The sequence below is a fragment of the Colius striatus genome, chromosome 4 (assembly GCF_028858725.1).
Source record: "Colius striatus isolate bColStr4 chromosome 4, bColStr4.1.hap1, whole genome shotgun sequence".
Classification (NCBI taxonomy): domain Eukaryota; kingdom Metazoa; phylum Chordata; class Aves; order Coliiformes; family Coliidae; genus Colius; species Colius striatus.
This window is the reverse complement of record NC_084762.1, coordinates 32,786,404-32,810,827: the sequence shown is the minus strand read 5'-3', so window position 1 is coordinate 32,810,827 and position 24,424 is coordinate 32,786,404. Positions and strand designations below refer to the sequence as shown.

The following is a 24,424-nucleotide window of genomic DNA, read 5'->3' as shown; positions in this document are numbered from 1 at the left end:
GAAAGCCCTGTCCTCTTCTTGCAGAAGGCTACCCTACAGCCACCGCTGCTAATACCTGGGCATCTGCACTTGGGACATTAGTTTTGTTAAAGCTCTTGGAGCCCCAAGTGACCTGCTCAACCCATCAGCTGTCAAGAGCACTCACCAAATAGAGGACAGTTGCATATTCTTTCTGTATGTAGACTTTCACTTACATGATGTCTGAGAAAAAGCTGTTTCTGAAGGACACTTTTTCTTAAACTTAGATCATTGTATCAATATTGTATCAACAAAATTAACAGTTTAATATTATTAATAAAAATATTGGGGAGGGGGCAAGGCATATCTGCATCTTCCTTTCTGTTGTCACACAGAGTGTATATCTCACTGGAATTGTTCTTAGAGCACGTCGTCAGCAATGATATATATTTATTTTTCTGAGGTACCAAAATGGGAATATTTCTAATCAACCCTGTGATAAAGATTAGAATTTAAGTTATTTTTAACTTTGTCATCATTGCAGAAGGACTGAATTTTTTAAATGAAATAATGACTATCTGGACTTCTTAATACTGTTTTGCGTCCCAGGACTCTTGCTGAACAAAATGTTTCCCATGCTTTATATATATGATTTGATGTGACTCCGGGGTTACATATTTTTCTTTCTGGTTCTATTATAAAATTTCACTAAATACTAAAAGTGGAACTTGGTTGCCTTAGAATATCATCAGTGGCTGTGAGAATTGTATGCATTTGTAAAACCCAAGGATTCCTTTCTTCATTAGGAGAGGATAACTATCAGTAAATGAGATGTAGCTGGGTTTAATTTTACACTACTATTCTTTTACACTGTTTTTGTTGTAAGATATGGTGCTGTAGTGTAAACTTGAAAAAGGATTTGTTCTTTCCTTTGTTCCTTGCAGACTTCTGTAATAGATTATCACTGATAGCCTGAATTTAGAAAAGCATTGATGATTGCTAATACAAAGTTTATTTGCATCTTTAGTTGTCAGGTCTACTTTTTCTAACACTTAGAAAAGTCTGTTAAAAGCTTATACATGTTGATATTTATAAAGTTTATGCAAAACATTAACTATGTTTGAATTTCAGGGCAGAGACAATATTACTTAAATAAACTGCTGTTTGACATTCTGCAGTTAATAACAAGACTGTGATTTTGTGTATATCTACTTTTTGCAGGGCTGCTGAGCATCTGCATTTCCTTTTGCCTGAATTAATCTGGAGTTACTGGTGCACTTAAAATTGGTTTATCTTGCAGGATTACACAAGCAAGTATGATCCTGAAGTTCACTTGACCAAATGCCTAAACTTTTCTTCTGCAACTCTGCCAAATATGTTCCAAAGGAGCATAGAAAGTTACATAGATAAAAGAATGGGCACCACCTATGGTCCTCCAGCAGGGAAGAAAATGACTGTCTTTATTGATGACATCAACATGCCTGTGATTAATGAGTGGGGTGATCAGGTAAAAGGAAAATATTAACATTTGGAAATTGGTGGTCTTACCATTGCTGCTGATGGAAATATTGATCTGTGAATGGCAAAAATAGGAAAATTTAGGAAAAAGGTATGATAATGTGGATTAGACTAAGTACATCTACTAAAAGCAATTTCCCCAAGCCAGTTTTTGCCAAGAATAATAATCTGTCAGTTGCCAAAAATTAGGGTCATAATCAAGCTACTTGGTGCAACCATTGTAGCTTTTAAGCCTTTTATTTTGGTTACATACAGAGCTTGAAGGAAACATGCAAATCCAAGAAGCACTCAGTGACATTTTCATTCTTCAGTTTGCTCTGGACTTTTAAGTAGTTATTATTAGGTGAAATCTAACATCACAGTTGACATCCAAGGCTAGAGAGATGTCTTGGGGCATTGATAAGTGAATACTTATAGACTTATAATTTGAAAATCTGACTTAAAAGGAAATTACTGCTGAGAAAAAGTAATTTTCCTGTTCCCAGTATAGCTCTGTAATCCTGTTCTCTCACTGCCTCTATAAAGGTGAATGTGTGACTATACTGTGTGCTAAACTAACCATTCTTTGTCACTGTCTAAGTTCCTGTGTCAACCTGAATATTTAGTCTGGCTTGAAACTTTAAAGTGCTGAATTTTCTTAGACTGATATGATGGAAATATGAATAAATGTTTCTCATATCAACAGCTACCTAGCATGTGAAGCTTACATACAGCCACATGGCTTTATAAATTGCTGAAGTGTCCATCAGGATACTTCATGTAATCACAGAATGGTTTGGAAAGGACCTCTAGAGTCCAACCCTTCTGCTAAAGCAGGTTCATCTAGATCAGGTCACACAGGAACATGTCTAGGCAGGTTTTGAACCTCTCTGGTCAGCCTGTGCCAGGGCTGCCTTACCCTCACACAAAAGAAAATTCTCAAGTTTAAGTGGACCTTTTGTGTTCCAGCTTGTGTCTGTTACCCCTTGTGCTGTCACTGGGAACTACAGAAAAAAGACATGCCATGTTACCCACAGTCCTCCAACTAGACTTGTTGACATTGGCCACCACTCTCTGAGTTCTGTCATTCAGCCAGCTCTCAATCCACCTCACTGTCCACTCATCCAACCCACATTGCCTGAGCTATCTTATGAGGTTTTTATGGGAGACAGTGTCAAAGGCCTTCCTGAAGTCAAAGTAGATGCCATTCACTGCTCTCCCTTTCTTCTGTCTACTATTTATTATACTGAGTATTTCTTCTTTCCTTATTTTGAGAACCCTAAACCACTTAACTGATCCATTTCTTTTTTTTTTGGTTTTTTTTAATTTTTATTGCAATGAATAGATCACCAATGAGATTGTAAGACAACTGATGGAACAGAAAGGTTTCTACAATTTGGAGAAGCCAGGAGAATTTACGAATGTTGTTGACATCCAGTTTGTAGCTGCTATGATTCACCCTGGGGGAGGTCGGAATGACATCCCACAGCGCCTGAAGCGTCAGTTCACCATCTACAACTGCACACTGCCTTCCAGTTCCTCTATTGACAAAATATTTCGAACTATAGCTGAAGGTTATTTCTGTGAACAAAGACATTTCCCTGCAGAAATATGTAAACTGGCTTCAGCATTAGTATCTACAACTCGAAAAGTTTGGCAAACAACAAAAGCAAAGGTAAAATTGCTTCTTTTAAGAAGCCTTTGAAATATCTATACCATGACAAAGAAACAAGATCCAGGGTTGTTTTTACTGTCTAGTTTGTTCATACTTCATTTTCTGAAGCTTTGACCTATATGTAGAGCTGCTGGCTGGTGCCTCTGTTCTGAGTTTGTTGCTGTCAGCACCTGGTTAACTGTCTGAAAACATAATTATATGCAGTGCCTTCTATAGATAATATAAGAATTATGTTATATAAGTATAATATAGTAAGCATAGCTGATAGGAAGATTAAGAGGTCTTCTGGTTAAGAAAATGTCAAGGGCATAAGGAACCATTAATTAAAAATTAGATGGGAATCTTCTATAAAGATATTTGGGATTGTGTGAAATATAAACATCTGCGTTAGAGAGAAAGAAGCAAGATTCAATGGAGAGAGAATCAGTTCAAAACAAATGGAATGTGGAATTTAGTAAATTCCAAATATTCACTTCTTCCATTTCAAAAAGATTGTAAAAGCATTTAACTGCAATTTCTAAGCAAATGTTACTTTGAAATAGAAAATAAAATTTACATGAAGGAATTTGAAATGTGAAGCGTAAAATTATGGCATAGAAATATGTGCTAAAGTGATATTATAATGAAAAAAGCAGAGGAGAGTGGAGGAGAGAGAGAGATAGGCAGGGATTTGATACATGATGTTCTCTAGCTCAGGAAAGGTTGTTCAGAGTTTCTTAACTCAACTGTAGACATAAACTTGGCTTACACATCAAAATAAAGTTCTAGTGAAACGATTTGTCAACTATGGACCAATATATTAAAAAGAAATGGAGCTTATTAATCACAGAATCACAGAATCTTAAGGGTTGGAAGGGAGCTCGAGAGATCATCTGGTCCAACCACCCTGGCAGATCAGGACCACATGAACTCGCCCAGGTGGGTTTTGAATGTCTCCAGAGACAGAGACTCCACAACTCATCTAGGCAACCTGTTCCAGTGCTCCCTCACCCTCACAGTGAAGATTTTTTTCATTGTGTTTCTTTGGAACCTCTTACGTTCCATCTTGTACCCGTTGCCCCTTGTCCTATCATTGGACAACACTGAGAACAGCCTGGCTCCATCCTCCTGACAACTGCCCTTTATGTATTTGTAAACATTAATGAGGTCACCCCTCAGCCTCCTCTAAGCTAAAGAGCTCCAGCTCCCTCAGCCTTTCATCATAAGGGAGATGCTCCACTCCTTTCATCATCTTGGTGGCCCTGCGCTGAACTCTCTCCAACAGCTCCCTGTCCTTCTTGAACTGAGGGGCCCAGAACTTTAAGTTGTTCATTTTTTCAAATCCTGTTCTCATTTTTCTTCTGTTTTCTTTGCTTCTTCTCATCTGCTTTTCCTCATCTGCTTTCCATTTTCTTCATGAATTGTCCCTCATACGTTCTTGGAAAGGATAAAAGAGTGACAGAAATTATATGGAAGCAAAGGTAGGAGCAATACCACAAGTTAAGCGATGCTGATGTTTTAAGTGTGGCTTTCAATCTCATGATTAACTGACCTATCTTGTCTACCCTTCAGTGCTTGTTCCTTGGACTTGAAAGATTCAAAGACACTTGAGTGAAATCTATGTGAAATTAAAGAGTTGGTCATTGCTGCTGTCATGTCTTCATTTTTTCCCATTGCCTCTTCAATGCCATGCATGTATTTTTGTTTTAATGCACTATTGATTTTGAACTTTGTGAAAATTTCCATATTAAAGTTAGATAAAAATATTTTTATTTAATAGATACTTGAATATAGCTTATGACATTATTTTTTAGATGTTACCAACTCCAGCTAAATTTCATTACATCTTTAATTTACGAGACCTCAGTCGTATTTGGCAAGGAATACTTACAGTTACTCCTGAAGTCTGCCAGAGCATCAGTGTTTTGGTAGCCTTGTTCCAGCATGAATGCAGACGTGTTATTGCAGATAGATTCATCAGCCAAAGTGATAAAGACTGGTTTGAAGATATGATGAAAAAGGTAGGCAAATAGCATTCCCGTATTTGCCACTCAAAGAAGCCAATTAAATGTTTCATTACTATAGCAGTCCTTCATGTATTGTTGTAGATTGCTTCTGCAGAACATGGTCAAAATCTATTTGAAGATGAATCCACAGAATCGTACTTTGTAGATTTCTTGCGTGATGTCCCAGAAGCTACTGGAGATGAACTTGATGATGCTGAGTTGATGGCTCCTAAAATTTACGAACCTATCCCATCTTTGGATTATTTGGCTGAAAGATTACAGATGTTTATGCAACAGTACAATGAATCCATCAGAGGATCAAAGATGGATTTAGTATTTTTCAAGGTAAGCCTGTAATTACATTAATATAGAAAGTGCCTAATCTTTTGAACTTACTTATACATGGATCTTGAATGTTTCTATCAAAATATTATGGCAAAAGCTCAGAATGGCCATCTGTCTGTCCAGTGAACCTTACAAATGTATTCTATAAAGCCATGCTGCTGTCTGCCAGCAAAAATTACTCCATCTCTTTGCATTTCCCCATTTTTTCTTTCTCCTGCTTGCATAATGCAAAGTACAACTCATTTATTTATACAGTGCACATTGAATCATCTTGCATCTCTGAAAGTTACCACTCTCTCAAAGGTCTTTTGATGCAGAATGCTTTCATCAACTTCAGGCTGGATGATTTGCTAGATTTTTAGAGCATTTCAGATTAACTCTTGTAATAAAACAAATGCAGCAGTTGAATAAGAATTTTCTATACTGTACTTGCATTTTACTTTTGGCATCCTATTTAGAGAGCCCATAAATAGCTCAGCTAAAAGATTGGGGGAGGGTGTTAATCCATATCTTTTCTACTTTTCCTTCTGTCCTCTAAGGAGCATGCCCTCAACTCTACTGAGTACAAACACTGCATATGACATCACTTTACATGAGCTTGATACAAGGACATTTCTCTTGGGCTAGCCCTGCTGCTCACTGAAGTCAGGAGGAAGTCTCCTGTTGATTTTGATGAGTACAGAATTGAGTCTTTGGCATAGGCTCCAGAGAAGTCATCTAGCTGTTGAGAGGCAGTTGCTTGGTGATGTGCTTCTAGTGGAATATAAATTATATTATTTTTATATAATTTCATCTCTTTTTCTCTCAATACACAGGATGCAATCATTCATTTGATTAAAATATCACGGATTATTCGTACTCCACAAGGAAATGCATTGTTGGTGGGTGTGGGTGGATCTGGAAAACAGAGTCTGACGAGACTAGCATCATATATTGCTGGATATGAGAGCTTTCAAATTACTTTGACAAGGTAACACGATACAGTGTACATAGACACTTGCTCCTTAATTTGCCATAGTAATGAATGTCTCACAATCAACTTAAAGAAATGAAAACCTGTAAAACATTTTGTCCCTCGTTGTAAGCTATGTTTTCAGTCAAAAGCATCTGTGCAAATGAACAATCTACAGATGAGGTCTTTCTTTTGCTACCTTTATGCTTTGCTACCTTTATTGAACAAGAAGTCTATCTTTTCTTCAGCACATGGGTATGCCACGCACCCTTGTGAAATCGCACTGAAGTACCATTTTTCACTGATAATAACATCAAATGATCTGCTGGTGTATTCCACATACTGGATAAATGCTGATGGCCAGGGGAATAATATTTTTTCTGTAGATGCTTAAGTAACCAGACTGTGTTATTACAACTGCTGTCAATGACTTAATAGTTCACAGTGCTGTAATTTAGTAATTTGTAGAAATTTGAAGTGACTAGGAGTAGTTATTGTCTTCTGCTTCCCTTTGACATAGGTTTGACGGGGTAAGCAGTGAGGGCCAAAAGTATGTATGCCACTCTGCAAACTACTACAACACAGTGAAAAATGGTACTTAGAGATATATTAGAGATATATTAGGTCTTTTAACAATATTATGAGATTTCTGAGGAAAGAAAAGAGAAAAAACCACAAATTAGAGCCTCTTGATGTTTCCCAGAAGCAGAAGGAAGAAACAGTTGGAGCAAAAAACAAGAGGGAAAGCAAAAAATGTAGAGCCAAAGAATGCAGTCCCTAAACTTCCCAGTTTTGAAATGCATTGATCAGGCAAATAAACGTTGCAAAGTGTTAATTTGCTGAAGTTAACTGGAAGCGAGCTAAGAGGTGGTAGCTGAAAGCATGTATTTAAAAAGTGGATATTAATCTTTTGTAGCTTACCACTGGAGGCTGTGGAGGGAGACAATATCAGCAGATTCACAAATTGATACCAAGAGGACAAGATGAACATACCTTCTAATATTCTTAATACAACAGCTATGAATATGGAGGGAGAAAGAAAGAAATGTGCAGTTAAGAGTGGATGCTGGCTCATGTTTTCTCTCTTAAGTAGCATTTCTACTGGTGTTAAGAGTGCTACTCTGTAGTAGAGAAATTCCTGTGTTCTTATTGGAATACCAGAAAACACTGTAATAACTGTAGCTGACAAATGCGAATGGAACAGTTAGATTGTTTTAAAAGTTTTGCAGTGGTTACATTAAGGGTATTTATCGAGCATTGGTAAGATAGAGCTGGAAGAGAACTGGGAGATTTTCTACATGACGTTTAATATATAGGGTATTGTTTTCAAATGCTGAAGAGTGAGTCGTGTGTATTGCAAATAATATGACTTTGAAGAGACTCGGAAATAAGAAACTATTTTTGAAGAAAAGAAGTTCCTAATTTCAGCTTTAAATGGCTAAGAACATACTGGACAAAATCTGACATTTTATTAACCTTACATTACTTCATTTTATATTTCATAACCTGAAATCTGTAGTTGAATTTGTGTAGACTTCATCTGAATCTTACTTGTATATACTAGCTGAGAGAAGAATAATGTAAGAACCAGTCATGATGTCCATTTGTATCAGACTTGATCAGCGCAAGTCAGATATTCAAGCATTATTTCTGGGGCATGATTTTAGTTAAACCAAATAAATAACAAAAACTTCAGGGTTTTTTTTTCTCCACTCTTAATGATTTCATTTAACCAGGTCTCGATATCTTGAAAAGATAATCTATATTCATTTAATGATTACAGGTATCAGACCTCTTTGACTACTTAATCCAGCTATACTAATCTATAGTTTTATTAAAGAATTTATGTCTGCAAATTTTCAGGATGCAAAGCAGCATCATAATTACCTTATACATAGTATTACTCTTGCCATCTGTTTCTTCCATCATATTAATCTGTTGATTTCACCTCGTTTCCTATGATTTATGGTATTGATCATTCACTTTGAGAAAATGATTAAGAAAAAAAACCTAAAAAGATGAAACCAAGAATTTTTTTTCTTGCCTAAAGGAAGCTGAGCTAGATGATGGATTTTTCCTAAAATGATCTCTAATTTTTGTTCTCTCTTTCTCAAATCTTTTTCTGTCCCAGAACATATGCCACCAACAACCTCTTGGATGATATGAAAATCTTGTACAGCACTGCTGGACAAAAAGGAAAGGGCATTGTCTTTATATTCACAGACAGCGAAATCAGAGATGAATCTTTTCTTGAGTACATGAACAGTGTTTTGGCTTCAGGTGAAGTCTCAAATCTTTTTACGCGAGATGAAATAGGTGAAATCACACAAGACCTGATACCAGCCATGAAAAAAGAGTATCCAAAGCGTACTCCCACTGCTGAAAATCTTTACAGTTATTTTCTTGCTCGAGTTCGTAGTAACCTGCATGTGGTTCTTTGTTTTTCTCCCGTTGGGGAAAAATTCAGAACTCGTGCACTCAAATTTCCAGGTCTGATTTCAGGCTGTACCATGGACTGGTTCCAACGCTGGCCTAAAGATGCTCTTGTAGCAGTTGCACAGCATTTTTTAGTTTCCTACCATATTGAGTGCACAGCTGAAGTGAAACAAAGTATTGTAAACACCATGGGAACATTTCAAGATATTGTAGCTGAAAAATGTGCTGAATACTTTGAACGATATAGGCGACGAACATTTGTGACTCCAAAATCTTACCTGTCCTTCATTGGAGGCTACAAAGCTATTTACAAAGAGAAGTTTGCCAATGTTGGAAGTTTGTCTGAACGCATGAGAACAGGTACCGTAAAAACATTTTATTTTTGTTTCTTTCTATCTTTTTAAGAATATGAGTGAAAGGATGTAAAACCACGGATTTAAATTGTGACCTCACTTTCATTTGGAAGCAGACTCCTATTTTCAGCTGTGTTGCACAAAATATGCAGATATTTTGTTTCAGTGAAATTTATGAATGTTGCATATTGCAGATAAGTTTTGAAAACAGTTTTAGTTAGCAGTTAAAATGCCTGAAACTCTTGCTTTGACATGTGTGCATGACAAGGAGCTACTAAGGTCCTAGTTTCCACATTTAAACATTCTACAAATAAATCTGAGGGAAGATAAGTAAATGTTCAGATTCAGTACCTCTGAAGAGTCTTTTAAAGAAACAGTTATATGCAAAATGTAAAAATTCCTAAATAGTGCATGCACAAGGTCATACACAGTGAACAATTAAACAGTTTCTGAAACAGAACGGGTTTTAGAAGTGAGTGTGAACTTAAACTGTTTCTTCTCCCACTGTTGCCAATTGCAGAGCTGATCTATGTACATATATCTCCATAGACAGAGAGTGGCTGGGTGCCTGGAAGGAACAGATGTACCTTTTTTTTGAGAACTAGAAAGAAATTTTCTTACCATTTAATAAAAATGCTGAAGTGTTGCATTGCTCAAGAATCTTTAGTTTCTTTTACCCTCATGTCATCTGAACCTTCACGTGATGTTGAATTTAGCAGCTCAGCCTCCTCTCCTTGTGTCTTCACTTGTATTGCTTGTGCTTTGTTTTATACAGAGAGTAGTCTCGTACTTCTTAGGGTTTCGTGGATTTCTGAAATTGCACACATAATTCTTAAGATTGCCATTCACAATACTAATGCTTTTCAGTCTGTATGTGTAATATTTAGTGTCTTGCTCAAGCATGAGAATATAAACAAGTGATCAAGTGACAAATTCTGAAAACACCAATTTGAAAAAAAAAAAGAAGACAAAAATTAAATAACAAATGGTATTATCTCTGCATATTTGGTGTTCAACAAGTGGGATCCCTCCTTGGGGTTCCTAAATATGAATCTGAGTGACATTTTAAGTATTCAAATTGCTTCACTGAAGTTTCTCTCTCAATAGGTCTTAGTGTCGCTAAAATGAAATTTGTTCAAAATAGGTCTTGCAAAACTAATGGAAGCTGAGGTTTCAGTAAATCAGCTCTCCAAAGAGTTGATAATGAAGGAGAAAGATTTGGCTGTAGCTTCAAAAACAGCTGATGAAGTTTTATTGGAAGTAACTATGAAAGCCCAAGCTGCTGAAAAGGTGAAAATGCAGGTGCAAAAGGTAAAAGACAAGGCTCAGGCCATTGTGGATGACATTGCCATTGATAAGGCAGCAGCAGAAGAGAAGCTTGAAGCTGCAAGACCTGCGTTGGAAGAAGCTGAGGCAGCCCTTCAGGTCAGAATCAAAGCTATTCTGAATATGCATGTAGGTAATGATCCTTATTTGTAAGGCTGATGCTTCTGATTTGAAAAAAAAAAAGAATCTTGAAAGGACTAGCACTGACCTTGTTAAACCTTATAGAAAAGAAACCTGAAAACTGAGGCAGTAGAGAAGTAAGATGACCTGTACTTCCTCTGCCATCAGGAAATAAAGCAATCATTGAGTAGTATTACGTTTAAGGACTTTCTGCAGTACTGCTTCTGAGTAACCTGCAAAACTGCAGCTATTGCATGACATATACAGTCCTCCCAAAAATCTTTCTCTACCACCAAGTGACTGCTTCAATAAATGGATTTTTTTTTCCAGACAATAAAACCTTCTGACATTGCAACTGTTCGCAAATTGGGCAAGCCTCCTCACTTGATAATGCGAATTATGGATTGTGTGCTGCTTTTATTTCAAAGAAAAATAGACCCAGTAACACCAGATCCTGAACGCTTGTGTGTGAAGCCGTCGTGGACTGAGGCTCTGAAGCTAATGAATAATTCAGGATTTCTTAGCATGTTGCTTAGTTTTCAGAAGGTGAGAAGTTAATGGTGGCACTATTACTCCGAGAACTATCTTTAGAGATCACACGAACTTGTCTTCTACCTTCAAAGGCAGTTTGAAACACATGAGACTTTGTGTACCTAGTTGTAGATACCTTCATGACTGTATTCCCCTCCATTGTCATGGTTCATTATTTCAGTAATGGGCCACAGAGTTTTGATGACAGACATAAGTGTCCTGAACACTAGATCAAATCTTAATAAGCTTAGTGTTATCTTTGTTCAGGCAGTTCCTGCTTCTCAGTGGAAATTTTCCTTAAAAAGACTCACTGTTGCTTTTTCAAATGGCTCACCATCTCCAGTGCTATCAGGCCTGTTTAGGTATAAGTCACTCTAGAACACCATCTCCAGAATTGTTTGATGGGGAGCTAGGAGAGAATACAGAAGAAAACGAGCATCCTATCAGGAAAAATACTGAGATATTTGGGAACTTTTGGGGTTCTTTCACTAGAAAAATAGTGAAATGCAGAATGAAGTGAGAACTTTAGTATTACCCATAAGAAAAATATAACAAACACGGGTTTTTAACTCTTTCGGGACAGAAACTTGTCCTGTTTACAGCAAGATTCACTGAACTGTGAAGCAAGGGAAATTTCTCTGCAGGGAAGACAAGAAGGATGTCACTGGTAGCTGGATCAGAAAGGGAGCTAGGCTGGAATATGGAATGTCAGAATCACCACCTAACTTTAAAATTCAGAAAACCAAGCAGGTTTTGGCAAAACCTAGGTTTTCTGCAATGTTGCAGAACATACTCTTTCATTTGTACACTGGTATTTTAGATCTGCTTCAGCTCTGCATTTTGATGATGCCTTTTCTAAGCTGCTGGAGTGCTTTTGTTGTGCAGATGAGGCTTGAAACCATGATTCTCACTATCCCCAGGAGCCATTTCTGCCAGTGAGTCATATTGACAAGACTCCATGTGGAAACTTGCACTGCTTCTGTAGACGGTCTCTTCCTGGGGCTGTCAATCTGGTCACTTTTCCAAGTGCTATCTTCACTAAACAGAAAAAGGAAATGAGTTTAAAGATAATGGGAACTAATTATGCACTCCTTACTCAAGCTTTTCTCTAATGAGGCTTCCAGTTTTGGCATTCATTAATACTGTATATGTTCCTGCTGGTAATTTGCAACACATTTAACTTTACTCAGAGGAGTCAGAACAACCTCTGTGGGACTAAGTTTTTGCAGGAAGTGATACTGATGAATGTCATGAAGAACACTAGACTATTTCTATCCCAGATGAAGTCCTTCACATGCTGTCATCCTGCCTGATTTCTTGTTTTTCAGACTGAGTATGTCACAGAGTGACAGATCTCAAGGGCTGGAAGGGACCTCTAAAGATCATCTAGTCCAAGACCCTGCCAGAGCAGGACCACCTAGAGTAGGTCACACAGGAACTCATCCTTGTGGGGTTTGAATGTCTCCAGAGAAATACATGATAAGAAAGCTCCTCATCTGGAGTTCTGAGTAGACTGCTTACTTGTTTGTGAGATTTTGGTTCTTTCCTATTTTTTTATGGCAAAGAAAATTAGTGGATGAAATATTTCTTTGGGTTTAAAATTCATTACTTAGAAGGAAAAGCATGTCATTTTTCAAGCTTTTGAACAGAGATTTGGGCCACTGATGACTGGTCATTCCTTCCCCTTTCCCAGCTTGATAGCAAATAGTTTTGAGTAGGAGAACAAGAAAGTAAAAATGTTTGTCCAGCACGATTTTATATTTTAGCAAGTTCTTATAGTGAAAACATCACCATGTCAGAACTTAGGAGTAATATAATGAATGTCTTTGTTATTACAGTAGCTAGGGATCAGACAAGTGCAAGACAATCCTTTCTGCTATGCAGAAAAGCAAGAAAGGGTATATTGTGTGACAGTATGAATGGAAGATGACTTTTAGATATATTGAAAGAAAGGCATTAATACATTGCCAAAAAAGGAAGATTCTTAATACCTGTATTGTTAAATGTCCATTGTTACCCTTTATAAGCTTTTCTACTCTCTACATTGCTTAAGGAGACAAATTCCATTTTCTTCTGACACTTATGTAATTATAGATTAACCACAATCATCAAAGGTCTGTCTTTCCATGTTCTCAACAGATTGTGAAGAGGGGAAAAAATCTGAAATTAGAATAATGACGTGAACGGGTGAAAGAAATCACTTTTATGGTTAAGGAAAAGGGTTAGCTTCTGTGAAGTTGGTGCCTTGCAGTTTCGCCCTTTTCCTTCCTAAAGCTGCAGGTTTCTCTCCCTTAACTGTGTTCACAGTTGTGCTGGCCTGATGCCATGGTGAGTTTCTTCAGGGAACTAGCCTAAAAGAAAACTAACCACGAATCTGCTGACTTAGAATTCTACCATGTTAGATTTCAAACTAGCTCTCTGAGCATTGGTGATGGTATTAAAAATGAGGCCAGAACATGCAGCTGAGGAGCGGAAAGACGGTACAGTGCTGTAGCAGCAATAACTTTCATAAGATTAAGTTGTCGTGAATTTATGAGTAAAAGCAATGTCTGTAAATCTTATGGGTCAAATAGAGATATTAAATGAAATCTCAAATCAATCTGTTGCAATGGAAATAGGAGCTATTTTCACCAAAAAATAACTAATCTGTCCTTTATAAGAGTGAAAGGCAACAGTGTTGTTTTATTCATTTATTGTGTAAGAAGTGGTAGCACCATATTTTTTTGAAAGATAAATGTTTCTATGAAGCAGACTTTATTCTAAAATCCATTTTTAAAAAAGATTTTTCCTTTCTATTGACTAGGACTCAATTACAGGAGAGACTGTGGAGCTTTTAGAGCCTTATTTGGATATGGAAGATTATAATCTTGAGACTGCTAAAAAAGTGTGTGGAAATGTAGCAGGTCTTTGCTCATGGACACAAGCAATGGCTTACTTCTATGGCATTAATAAAGAAGCTCTTCCTCTTAAGGTATTTCATATTACTAATTTTATTTTCTCTGAGGGATGACTACATTTGAGTGGAAAAAAATGTTGCATTATTTTGGCTTAAAAAGATGTCTAGTTACAAGAGAGTCTTCACAAAATCACACAGAATTATAAGGGTTAGAAGAGACTTGTAAAGATCATATAGTCCAACCCCCCTGTTAAAGCAGGTCTGCCTAGAACAGGTCACTCAGGAATGTGTCCAGGTGGGTTTGGAAACCTCCAGAGAAAGAGACTCCATAACCTCCCTGGGCAGCCTGTGCTAGTGCTCCCTCACCCTTACAGTAAAGAAGTTTTTCCTTATGTTTAAGTGGAACTGAAGTCCATTACCCCTAGTCCTATCACTGGATACTACAGAAAAAAAAAATAGTAAAAACAGTGTTGCCCCATCCTCTTGACGTACACCTTTTAAATACTTGTAAGTATAATGAAGTCTCCCCCCAGTCTTTTCTCCTCCAGTCTGAACAGCCCCAATTCCTGCCGTCTTTCCTCATAAGAAAGACATTTTAGTCCCCTGATCATCTTGGTAGCCCTGCTCTGGACTCTCTCCAGAAGTTCCCTGTCCCTCTTGAGCTGGGGAGCCCAGAACTGGACAGAGAACTGGAGAGTCTTGCTTCTTCACATCAAGTTGTGAAGTCAAACACATAGAGATTAAGTATGGCGTCGCAATTTTGCCTCATAAACAGCTACCCTGTGGTACAGTTGCTGTGTGAACACAGTTTTCAAGGAGAGCCTTAGTACACAGATTTTTTATGGAGCCTGGCTATCTGCCAGATGGTCTTGGTAGAATCTGTGAGAGGGGAGACTGTTCTTGGCACAGAAGTATTCTTTGATTAATTTAACTGGGTTTCGGCTCTGTAAGAAAACTTTGGGGTGTCAAACTGCTAAGTGTGAGTGTATATATAATAAAATAAGTAGTCACCTGGCATAGAATTCAATTGTAACGTTGAACTACAGTAGAAAGGGATCAGCTATCATTGTCTGCATTCCTTCAGATAGCTTTATTGTCTTGGAAATGTTTCATTTATGAGCATATTGAAAAAAAGGGACTTTGAATATTTATATAGTGATTTATAATCATTGCTTCTACAGGGAATTTTATGGCTTTTTTCTGAAGCAATGCATTCAATTGGTTATGCTTCCACTATACTTATGTTCAGTCTACTATTGTATAAGACACTGTATTAATGGTATATTCAAAACTCTTGACATATTCTTTTAGTATATCTAGACAGATCTGATTGAAATTCATTAAAAGCATGATATTTTTGATTCAAGTAACTGACAGAGGAGACTATATTTCTGTGAAATCTAAGTAGCAATTCCCTTTTCAAATAATGGGATGTTCACTAATGGAAACAGAATTTGAAATGTGGCTATTGAGAGCTATAAAAGAGAGCGAGACCTAGGGGAAATACAGGCTTTATATGCACATGTAACTCTGAAAGCTGCAAAAGTGCTCTTGCAGTTTTTATTTGAATAAATATAACTTAAGATTACATATTAATTTAACTTTGTGTTCAAGTAGTTACATTCCTGTCACACGGTAGCTGATAAAAAAATGAACATGCATTTCTTGGCAAAGTGAAGTCTATTGTCAGATATAGCAACAATCACAAATATTTTAAAACTGTAGATGACAGAAGGAGGAAGTGTTTAAAGCACGCAGGAGCTATTGCAAAAAGCACTGGAGCAATGCTAAGATAATAATTGAAACTAAATGTACGATTAAACTGCATAAAGTACTAGCACAGGCTAAATAATCGAATGCTAAAAGCATGTTTACTGAACAAATTAATCAAGCTACTTTATCCTAACTGCTGTTCTAGAAGATAAATCCCCTTCAACACCTGCAAAATCCATCAATATGTTTTTAAACTGCATCTTAACTGATACTCGGTGCCTCATTTATCTTAAATATGACAATTTGTGAAAACTAATAGTGACTTATATTTTAGTAAATATAGTGGGCAAAATTTAACTAATTCCTAGAAAAGGATACCCGCATTCTTTAGATATGTGGCCTGCAGCCTAAGGGTCATTACTTAATATCAAACGCAGAAGTTATAACCAAGTCTCACCTGCAAATACAGTGCCATGTAGTTGCTTATCATACAATGGTCACCATGTGTGTGCTACTCCCCTGTAAACCTTCAGCACGACACTGAGCTGTTCCTCTCTGGCTTATTACGTAGTAAACAAGCTCACTGGATTAGCCTGGTAATTCTGAAACAGCACATCTGCTATTTATCCATTAGTTGAAGAATATAACAGCAGAATGACTGTTGCTGTGGTTCTGTTAGCCTCCAATTAAAGTACTGTGTATAGGAGTATAATTTCCCTTAGAGATGTCTCCACTGAGTTTAATTAAGTTCTCCTTAGGCTGTTAGGATGATCAAGGGAAGTTTGTCTACAGTTCATAAATTCTGCTTGATACTAAGGATTTTCCCTATCAAACTTGGTTTTAAATGTGAGACTTTATTGCCATTTCTATTTTCACTTGCCTCCATGCTGAACTAAAAACCACAGCAGCAAATAAGAAGAAATCTTGCACATGAAGAAGAGGTAATGGTCAAGGACTGTCAAAATGTGATGGTCATCCATTTAAATAAGTGGATCTTTGTCAGGGTGGTAGCCACTGGGCAGGAAAATGAGCATTCAAGTCTGAATTCAAGTCCCACAACAACTGTAGAAAGAAAGAATATACTCTAGGGGATGGAGAAGATCAGATTACCTAACAAAACAGATTTAAGGTGTAACTGAATGGAAAACAAGGGAGAATCTTTCAGTAGCTAGCAGACATTGTGAAAAGCAGATAAAAGGCATGATCTCTATGCCTTTCAAAAGTTGTTTGCATCCCGAAGAATAGTCAATTGATAACAAAGAAATTGAGGTCAATATTGTATTAAAAGTCACTCTGCATGGGTCTGTTTGCCTGTGTATGTATGTATGTATGTATGTATACATGTATGTGTATGTATAATTTTATTTAGACTGGTGAAATGAAAATATTGGTTTTGGAATGTCTGCAAAGCCTCTGTATGTCTTTGCCTCTAATAATGTTTCCCTAAATAATGATTACTCCAACTTATCATGATAGTGAGGCTCTGAGAGAGTTGATACAAAACCGGTGGAGTATCTGTCTATGTGAAAAGTCTGCAGTAATCTGTAACGGGAGCAGTGAACTTTGAAAGCTTTTTTCCCTGAAACAAGATTGCTGCTAGGAAAGCTCCAAATCTTTCTTACCTGTGGTGAACTGTAAAGTGTCAGGCACTATTTTTCTTATGGGTTCTTCTAGTAACATTTCCTGGATTTACTGAGCAACAGCTGATCTTCAGAGTGATCTGGGCTTGATCTGGGCATTCCATTCAAGAGTGGGGATAGCATTAAATGGTGTGAGGTTTTTTAATTGGAGAAGGCTTCTTTATGGCCAGATATACTCAGTGCTTTGCAAAACTGAATTTGCAATGTATCAGTGAGAAACTTATTGCTATGTCAATGATCATAAATTTAGCAGTACTAGGGAATTTTTTTAGACATTAAAAAGTGATGTCTGTTGAATTGCTAGAATGATCCCTCGTGTGAATTTAGTCTTGGCTAGGCAGCATTTTCTCAGTAATCTTTGGGCACTTTTCAGGACCTATCTTGGTCCAAGGGCGATTTCCTCTTGATTGTTTACATGCAGCTGTCCCATTTTAGAGGCTGGGAGATCTTAACTGTAAGCTCTTTTACGTGAGTTAACTTCAATGCCAGGGATAGGTCCTGGGCATCCTTAATTTAACAGTTCTCTGTAGACTGTAATTAACTTGTTTATTTGCCCTGGGTTTATGTGGAATGCAAAAAGGTTAAAAGAGACAGGATCACCTCACCGCCTGCTGAGAAGTCATCTCTGTGGTCATCTTGGAAAAAAGAAAAATAGCTGCTTAACAATTTAGTCTGTGGCCCTTGTTGGCACAGGTACTATCTCCATTCTTGCCTCATGCAGACAGATGCAGAGAGAAAGTAGAGACTGAAGCAAATGTTGAGAGGATCGTCTGTGTGTTTCCCCACAACACTACTGGCAAGAAAAGCCTGAAGCTGCTGCTCTCATGCAAGCCTAAGCATGTTCTAGCCTAGCCATCCTCTCCAGAAGCACAGAATAATGTGGATCTCATGTCTCAAATCCTCATGATTCATTCACATAAAATCCATTTCTTCAGGCTTTCACACTGCATCCAACTGGAACAAATTGTGAATCTTTGCTGTGCTGCATGACTCAGAGGGGTGAAACGAGGGGTGTGAAGCTTATTCACATGGCAATGCTTCTAAAATGAGAAAGCCCACAGTGGTTCTTTGTAGTTGAGAGACACATTTCCTCTTGCCTGTAATTGGCTGGACATCTTTATATGAAGCTGCTTGTGGCTGTAGTGGTCTTCTTGTGCAGAAGATTCTCCTTGACAGCAGAACTTGCCTCCTACTCTCACAACAAAGTTCTGCACAGGAAGCTGCCAGCCAACCTGCCAGTGATGTCGATACAAAAGCTGAGTTTGTACCCCTGTAATTTTGAAAACTGGAATTGAAAAGAAAGACAGAGAGAGAGCAAATAGTGGTGATTTCATAATCTGAAACAAGTAGTCTTCCTGCCTTTGGGATTCACAGTGGTTAATCGTTCCAGTATGGTAGCAGTCATTCTTGTGCAACCAACCATTATTCATCAAATACAATTAAGCAGCCTACAAATCAAACTAATACCAAAATATATTACTAGTTTCTTATGATTACCCTAAAATTGGCTGAAAATTTTGGTTAAATTGTCTGTAAAAGAATTTCTTATTATAAGTTGTCTTTTAGAGATTCTGCAAAGTATTATGTAATTAATTTGAGTTTTTTCGTGTTAGGATACAATACATTTTTTCTTTGAACTTATCTGAAATATTGTTTTCATTGTCCCCCACATCTTAAAAGCTGGTAGCCTTTTAAGAGCTTTTAAGAACTGAGAAGTATGTTTTATCAGTCTTATGCACCTTTCTGGGAAGTTTATTGCTGCACGAAAATCTGTTTATCATATTTACATTGCTCATATGTGTTGAGAATTCATATGGCCATCCTTTTCCACTGGGGTTCGTGTCCTGTTGTTATAAATGTCAAGGTGAAACGTGAATCCACACAGCCACGTGTGGCTTCTCTGTTGTTCCAGCTGTTCTGCCTAGACTGTTTCTTTCCAGCTATCCTAGGATCTTGTTCCCTGTATAACCTCAATATTTGTCATATGGGGAGTGAAACAATATGTCATAACTTTGTTTTCTCCCATTTTTAGCCCTCACAGAGTTTAAGAATAAGGTGATGTTCTACACTGGGTAATGGGGGGCAGGGGTGAGGTAGGAGAGAGAGCTGGTGCAGGGCTCTTTCTGGATCTCAGTAAGAAAGACACAACAACAGATGGCTTAATACCTTAGCTGCTTTAATAAGACAGACACATAAGAGGAGTTTATAATAGCTTGAATGACCAAAAGAGAGAATTGTCTCTCCATGGACAGGATCTGCTCTGTGTAGCATGTCATGGCAAAAATCTATCCACCATGCTGCATGAATGTGAAGTGCCCAGCATGTGAAGAGACATAAGATTTACTTACTGTCTATGAGCCTCTTATGATTATGGATCTTTTTAGAGCAGTTAGAACCCTACTTTCTCTTTCTTTCTCTCTCTGTCTCTACCTCACCCTCCCCCCTTCTCCCCTGGTGCAGGACACATTAAACACTACATCATCTACTCAAAACTCCTTTACTGTTTAAACTTTTTCTGACAGTCCAAGATTCACTAAAAAGTAACAGCAGTGGTTAGAAATCTGTTTAGCTGGGTCTTATTTAACGAGACTCACCAATTTAGTAATGTTTATCTCTAGGAGATGCTGTTTAATGTGCTCTTTGATAAACAGTGGAATAAAAATATTTCAGCATTCTTCAATGTTGGGAATTTTATGAGCAGCCCTTTTGCTGGTGTATCTCCATTATAAAATATTAGTTTTATCTCTAGGGTCTGTCAACAGACACATTGGCTACAGTGAACATGGGTTTTTTTTGCCTACAGTGCTATTCTCTATATGTGGAACTCATAGAGCAGTACTACTTTGTTGATTAGTACATATGTACTTCTCTAATTCCTTGCTCACAGACCTGTCTCTTGAAATCCACCAGAATTCATGCTGCATTTTTTAGTATGCCTAGATCTCAAAATATGGCCTTGACTCCTCTACTTTTGTTTGTTTTTTCCTACACAAAGCAAGAAGAATTTGCTCATTTTAGTATATTTTTATTAGAGTAAAATCTAGATTTTTAGTCAAGATCTGATGTTAAAACCCCACCCATGGCTATACTGTTTACTAAGATTCATCCCAGAGATTCCTTGTACTCTTCTGATGTGATGTGAGTGTCAAGTTCCAGATTTGTAATAAATGTTTTTCAGAATCTTGGTTTCCATCTTCATAACTCTTATAGTAGGAAAAATAGAATAAGACACATGATATTTAAACAAGTGTTTTATATATTCAGTGTAAATGAAAGCAACCTTTATCTATAAGTGTTAATTTCGTAAGAACTTTGTCAGTTTCTAATGCTTTGCAAACATATATTCAGAAACACATTCTGAATTCAAAGAATGCTTTTTCTTTTCCCTGTTAGGAATACAGAAGTTAAGAGGCCACATTTAAATGACTGGCAACTTCTAATTCCAATTTATTATATAGAGATGTGAGAAAAGCCTCTAGAGTTTCAGCTTCCAGAAGAGCAAAAATTGCATGTTACATTTTTATTGTACAAGTAGTTGATGGAAAAAGAGAAAAGTAGTTTCTGTTATTATTATTGTTATTATTATTATATCATTTCTGAGGATAATATCAATTTTCTTTTGCACTGAGAATATGTTACATTGTGTGTGTTGCCTCATGTATCTGCTATGCAACTATTTCGAGTCTATTGTGTTTTCAAATCATTGATCATTCATTAATCAATAGATTGTTCAGAAAACATTATGAAAACATTGTAAAATTTCATTGAATAACTTTAATATTGTAATATTATGCCTGTTTTCTAGTTTTAGGTTGAAAAGAAAAAAAAGGAAAAAGACTGCTGTCATCATAAACATGTATTATTTTAAAAAATACCCGATACAGTACAATATGTGCCATTAAATTAATGTCATCTGCTCTTGCCAAATTATTTACTACACTTTGCTTTTAATTGTTTTTAGGCAAATTTAGCCTTGCAAGAGGGAAGACTTGCAGTTGCCCAAATGGAACTGAATAATGCACAAATTCAGCTGGATGAGAAGCAAATGGAACTGGATCAAGTCCAAGCCATGTATGATAGTGCTATGAAAGAGAAGCAGGCGTTACTTGATGATGCTGAGGCATGCAGAAGGAAAAAGAACAATGCCACAGCTCTGATTGAAGGATTAGGTGGAGAAAAGGTAGTAGTACATGTGAGAGGTTTCCAGCATGAAGCAGGTGCCCAGATTTGAGAATATTCTGTAATGATCATTAGTAGTGCTCAAGAAATTCAATGCATGGTGGCATCTTGACATCATACCACACTTTATTTTAGTTATATGTATGTTTCTTTCTTGAACTTCATTTATCTAACAAAGTAGACCAATTTATTGTGTTAACTTAATTCTTTTGTATGAAGATTTATGTCATGTGATACAGCTCATATTGGGATAAAGCCAAGAAGCCAAATTCCTTTTAGCTGCAGTAAGAAGAGGAATTAAGCCCTAAAATATTTATAAGAAGGATTACTCTCTTTTTCTTACCAAATAGACTAGAATAGGAATTTGAAGTGTGACTAATTTCCTGAATTATATTTGAAGTTCAGATTTCTACTGGAGCCTTTTACAGAATTATGGGATAATTGCTGCCCTCTGCACTGAGCTTGAAATTTACCTTTCCTATGTAGATTTTTCTGGCTTCAGCCTGAGATTTTCCAGAGGAAGCAGGATAATTTTTTCTCATCTGATTATTTGCTTTGATAATTCCTTGATTGATTTCACACAGAATCAAAACTGATGAGAGCTTTGACTTCAACCATTGAGTCGTCTGAGGCCAGGACTTCAGCATTTGTTTGCATAGCTGCACTTCAAAATATTTCTGTCAAAAGTGTTAGATGCCATATCGTATTTTTCAGTGAATTTCTAAATTTAAGAGCAATACCAAAATAGAAAATCACAGTATCTTATTGTAGGTTTTCTGTAGCTACAAAGTCTTGTAAGAGCTGTTATTCCATTCTACTTCTGAAAATTCCGACAGAAAATCAAGACTATATATGGCACCTGGGGCCCTGGGCAAAACTGACGCTGGGTTAAATATGTATTTTTAAAATTTAAAATATGTAAGTCCTGAGCAAGATGGCCTGCAGAGTGATTGGAAGGGAAGAGAAATCTGGAGAGATAGGAATAAGTAATTAGTCTGTTGTGTCTTCAGAAGATATCAGAGTGCTTTACATCAGATATCAGACCGGGGCCAGATATATAGACCAGGGCCTGTGAAAGTGAGGTTTTTTTCTCATTGTCTGAAAGATCTCATCTACTTGTTAATCACGTTGTAACAGACACAGACATTACTCATATTGATCTATCCTCTAATCATAAACAATATAACCTCAACTGGCTCATTGTCCATCCCAGAATCTCAAACAAAGAACTACATGCATTCCATCTTCTCTCTCATATGAAAGAAAAGTCTCTTTTTCACCTTCCCAGCCTGTCCTTCCTAACAAACCTGTATGCAGCTGTTGTAGCACTCCGGCTGGGGAAGCCTTTCCATCATGTCCCCATGATCCCAGCAACATCAGTATACCTCAGTATATAAGCACTTGAGAGGTGCCCACCTATGTTAATTTCCTAAAAACAGTATGAGAGCTATCCCTATCACTCTGCCTGGTAGGCATCTCTTTGTTTATGTCGATATTCTTGGGCTGATCCTCCATTAATCCAGTTTTATTGATTATAAGGTCCCTACTGTTTATATCATCCCACACTTTTTGTTTGCCAGCCTGGTCTTTTGCTTTCTCATGTGATTGTTGGTCATCATCTCCTTCCCTATTCCTTCTTTAAAGCACTTCTTACCAGTTTGGCCAGCTTGTTGGCAAAGATGCTTTTTCTCCACTTGGTCAGGTGGTTACCGTCTCTTCCAAGCAAACTTCTACTTCTGAAAAGATTTAAAGCCAAAAATATACTCCTGGTTCAAAGAACAATTATTTATCAGAAAGAGATAAATTCTTAAGTTAGAGCTTCATTTTAGTTTTGTACCTGCTTAATCTAACGTCTTTATAACATTTTACATACAGCTTCGTTGGACAGCAAGCAGCAAAAGCTTTCAAAATCAGATTATTAATTTAGTGGGGAATGTTCTTCTGGCCACTGGATTTCTGTCTTACTCTGGACCTTTCAATCAAGAGTACAGGAGTTTGCTGCTGCAGTTGTGGAAGAAAGAGATGGACAACAGCAAGATTCCATACAGTCAAGTAAGTGTTCATGCTCTGTCCTAACCTTACTCTTTGCCTTGCAGAGAAAAAAATGTGCAGAGCATTCCATTCCACAAAAGTACATAATTGAAAGGTTATAGACAGGCTGTCATATTCCAACAAATTTTTAATAAATAAAAAATCTGAACAGTTGACAACTGAGCTTCTAAAATAGTATGTTTTAAGATCCTCTTTATGCTGCCATGCATTGCAGAATTGATATGTTGGCCATCGCTCTGGCAAATCTGAGAGAGAAACTGCCCTGACAGGAAATTGCATAATACGTGAAATGAAGTAATATTTACCATCTTAAAACAGATTTATCATGTCATAAGAGACTCCATCAGATAGTCTCAGTTTTCTCTCTTGGTTGATGTTTTTTTGCAAATACTATGTTGTGTCCATAACTTCAGTCATAAAGTCAGGCAAATCAGCCACATCTAGCATTTACTGGAAGTGGAAAATACGTATATAATAAAACCCAACAGCTGTAACTGTCTCCCTCAACATTTTAAGTTATTCCCTTAAAAGGAATAACTTGTGAATATGTATTGGAAAATACCATCCCACATCTGGTATTGCTGTACCCGCATAGTTTGCCAGGTAGCCTTTGAAGCACCAGCTCCCAAGTTAGGCCCACAGAGCGGTGCAGAAGTGGGGAGATTGGTCTATACTGTCTGGGTTGATTGGGAGTTATGCCCAACTAGATTGACTCCATTTCAGCTTTTACCATCTATGGTCTTATGTGCTGACACTAAAAATCTGC

At 37.1% G+C, this 24,424-nt stretch overlaps 1 protein-coding gene across 1 annotated transcript in view; it reads left to right on the top strand.

Annotated features, from left to right (window-relative positions):
* Nucleotides 1–24,424, top strand: part of LOC104559641 (dynein axonemal heavy chain 5) — a 163,405-nt gene that overhangs the window by 83,440 nt on the left and 55,541 nt on the right. Inside the window, exons 51-61 of the mRNA XM_061994521.1 lie at nt 1,259–1,465; nt 2,801–3,130; nt 4,924–5,130; nt 5,218–5,460; nt 6,276–6,430; nt 8,544–9,208; nt 10,346–10,626; nt 10,978–11,193; nt 13,982–14,149; nt 21,389–21,607; nt 23,482–23,658. Of these exons, the coding sequence (XP_061850505.1) occupies nt 1,259–1,465; nt 2,801–3,130; nt 4,924–5,130; nt 5,218–5,460; nt 6,276–6,430; nt 8,544–9,208; nt 10,346–10,626; nt 10,978–11,193; nt 13,982–14,149; nt 21,389–21,607; nt 23,482–23,658 (2,868 nt within the window). The remainder of the gene's footprint in view (nt 1–1,258; nt 1,466–2,800; nt 3,131–4,923; nt 5,131–5,217; nt 5,461–6,275; nt 6,431–8,543; nt 9,209–10,345; nt 10,627–10,977; nt 11,194–13,981; nt 14,150–21,388; nt 21,608–23,481; nt 23,659–24,424) is intronic.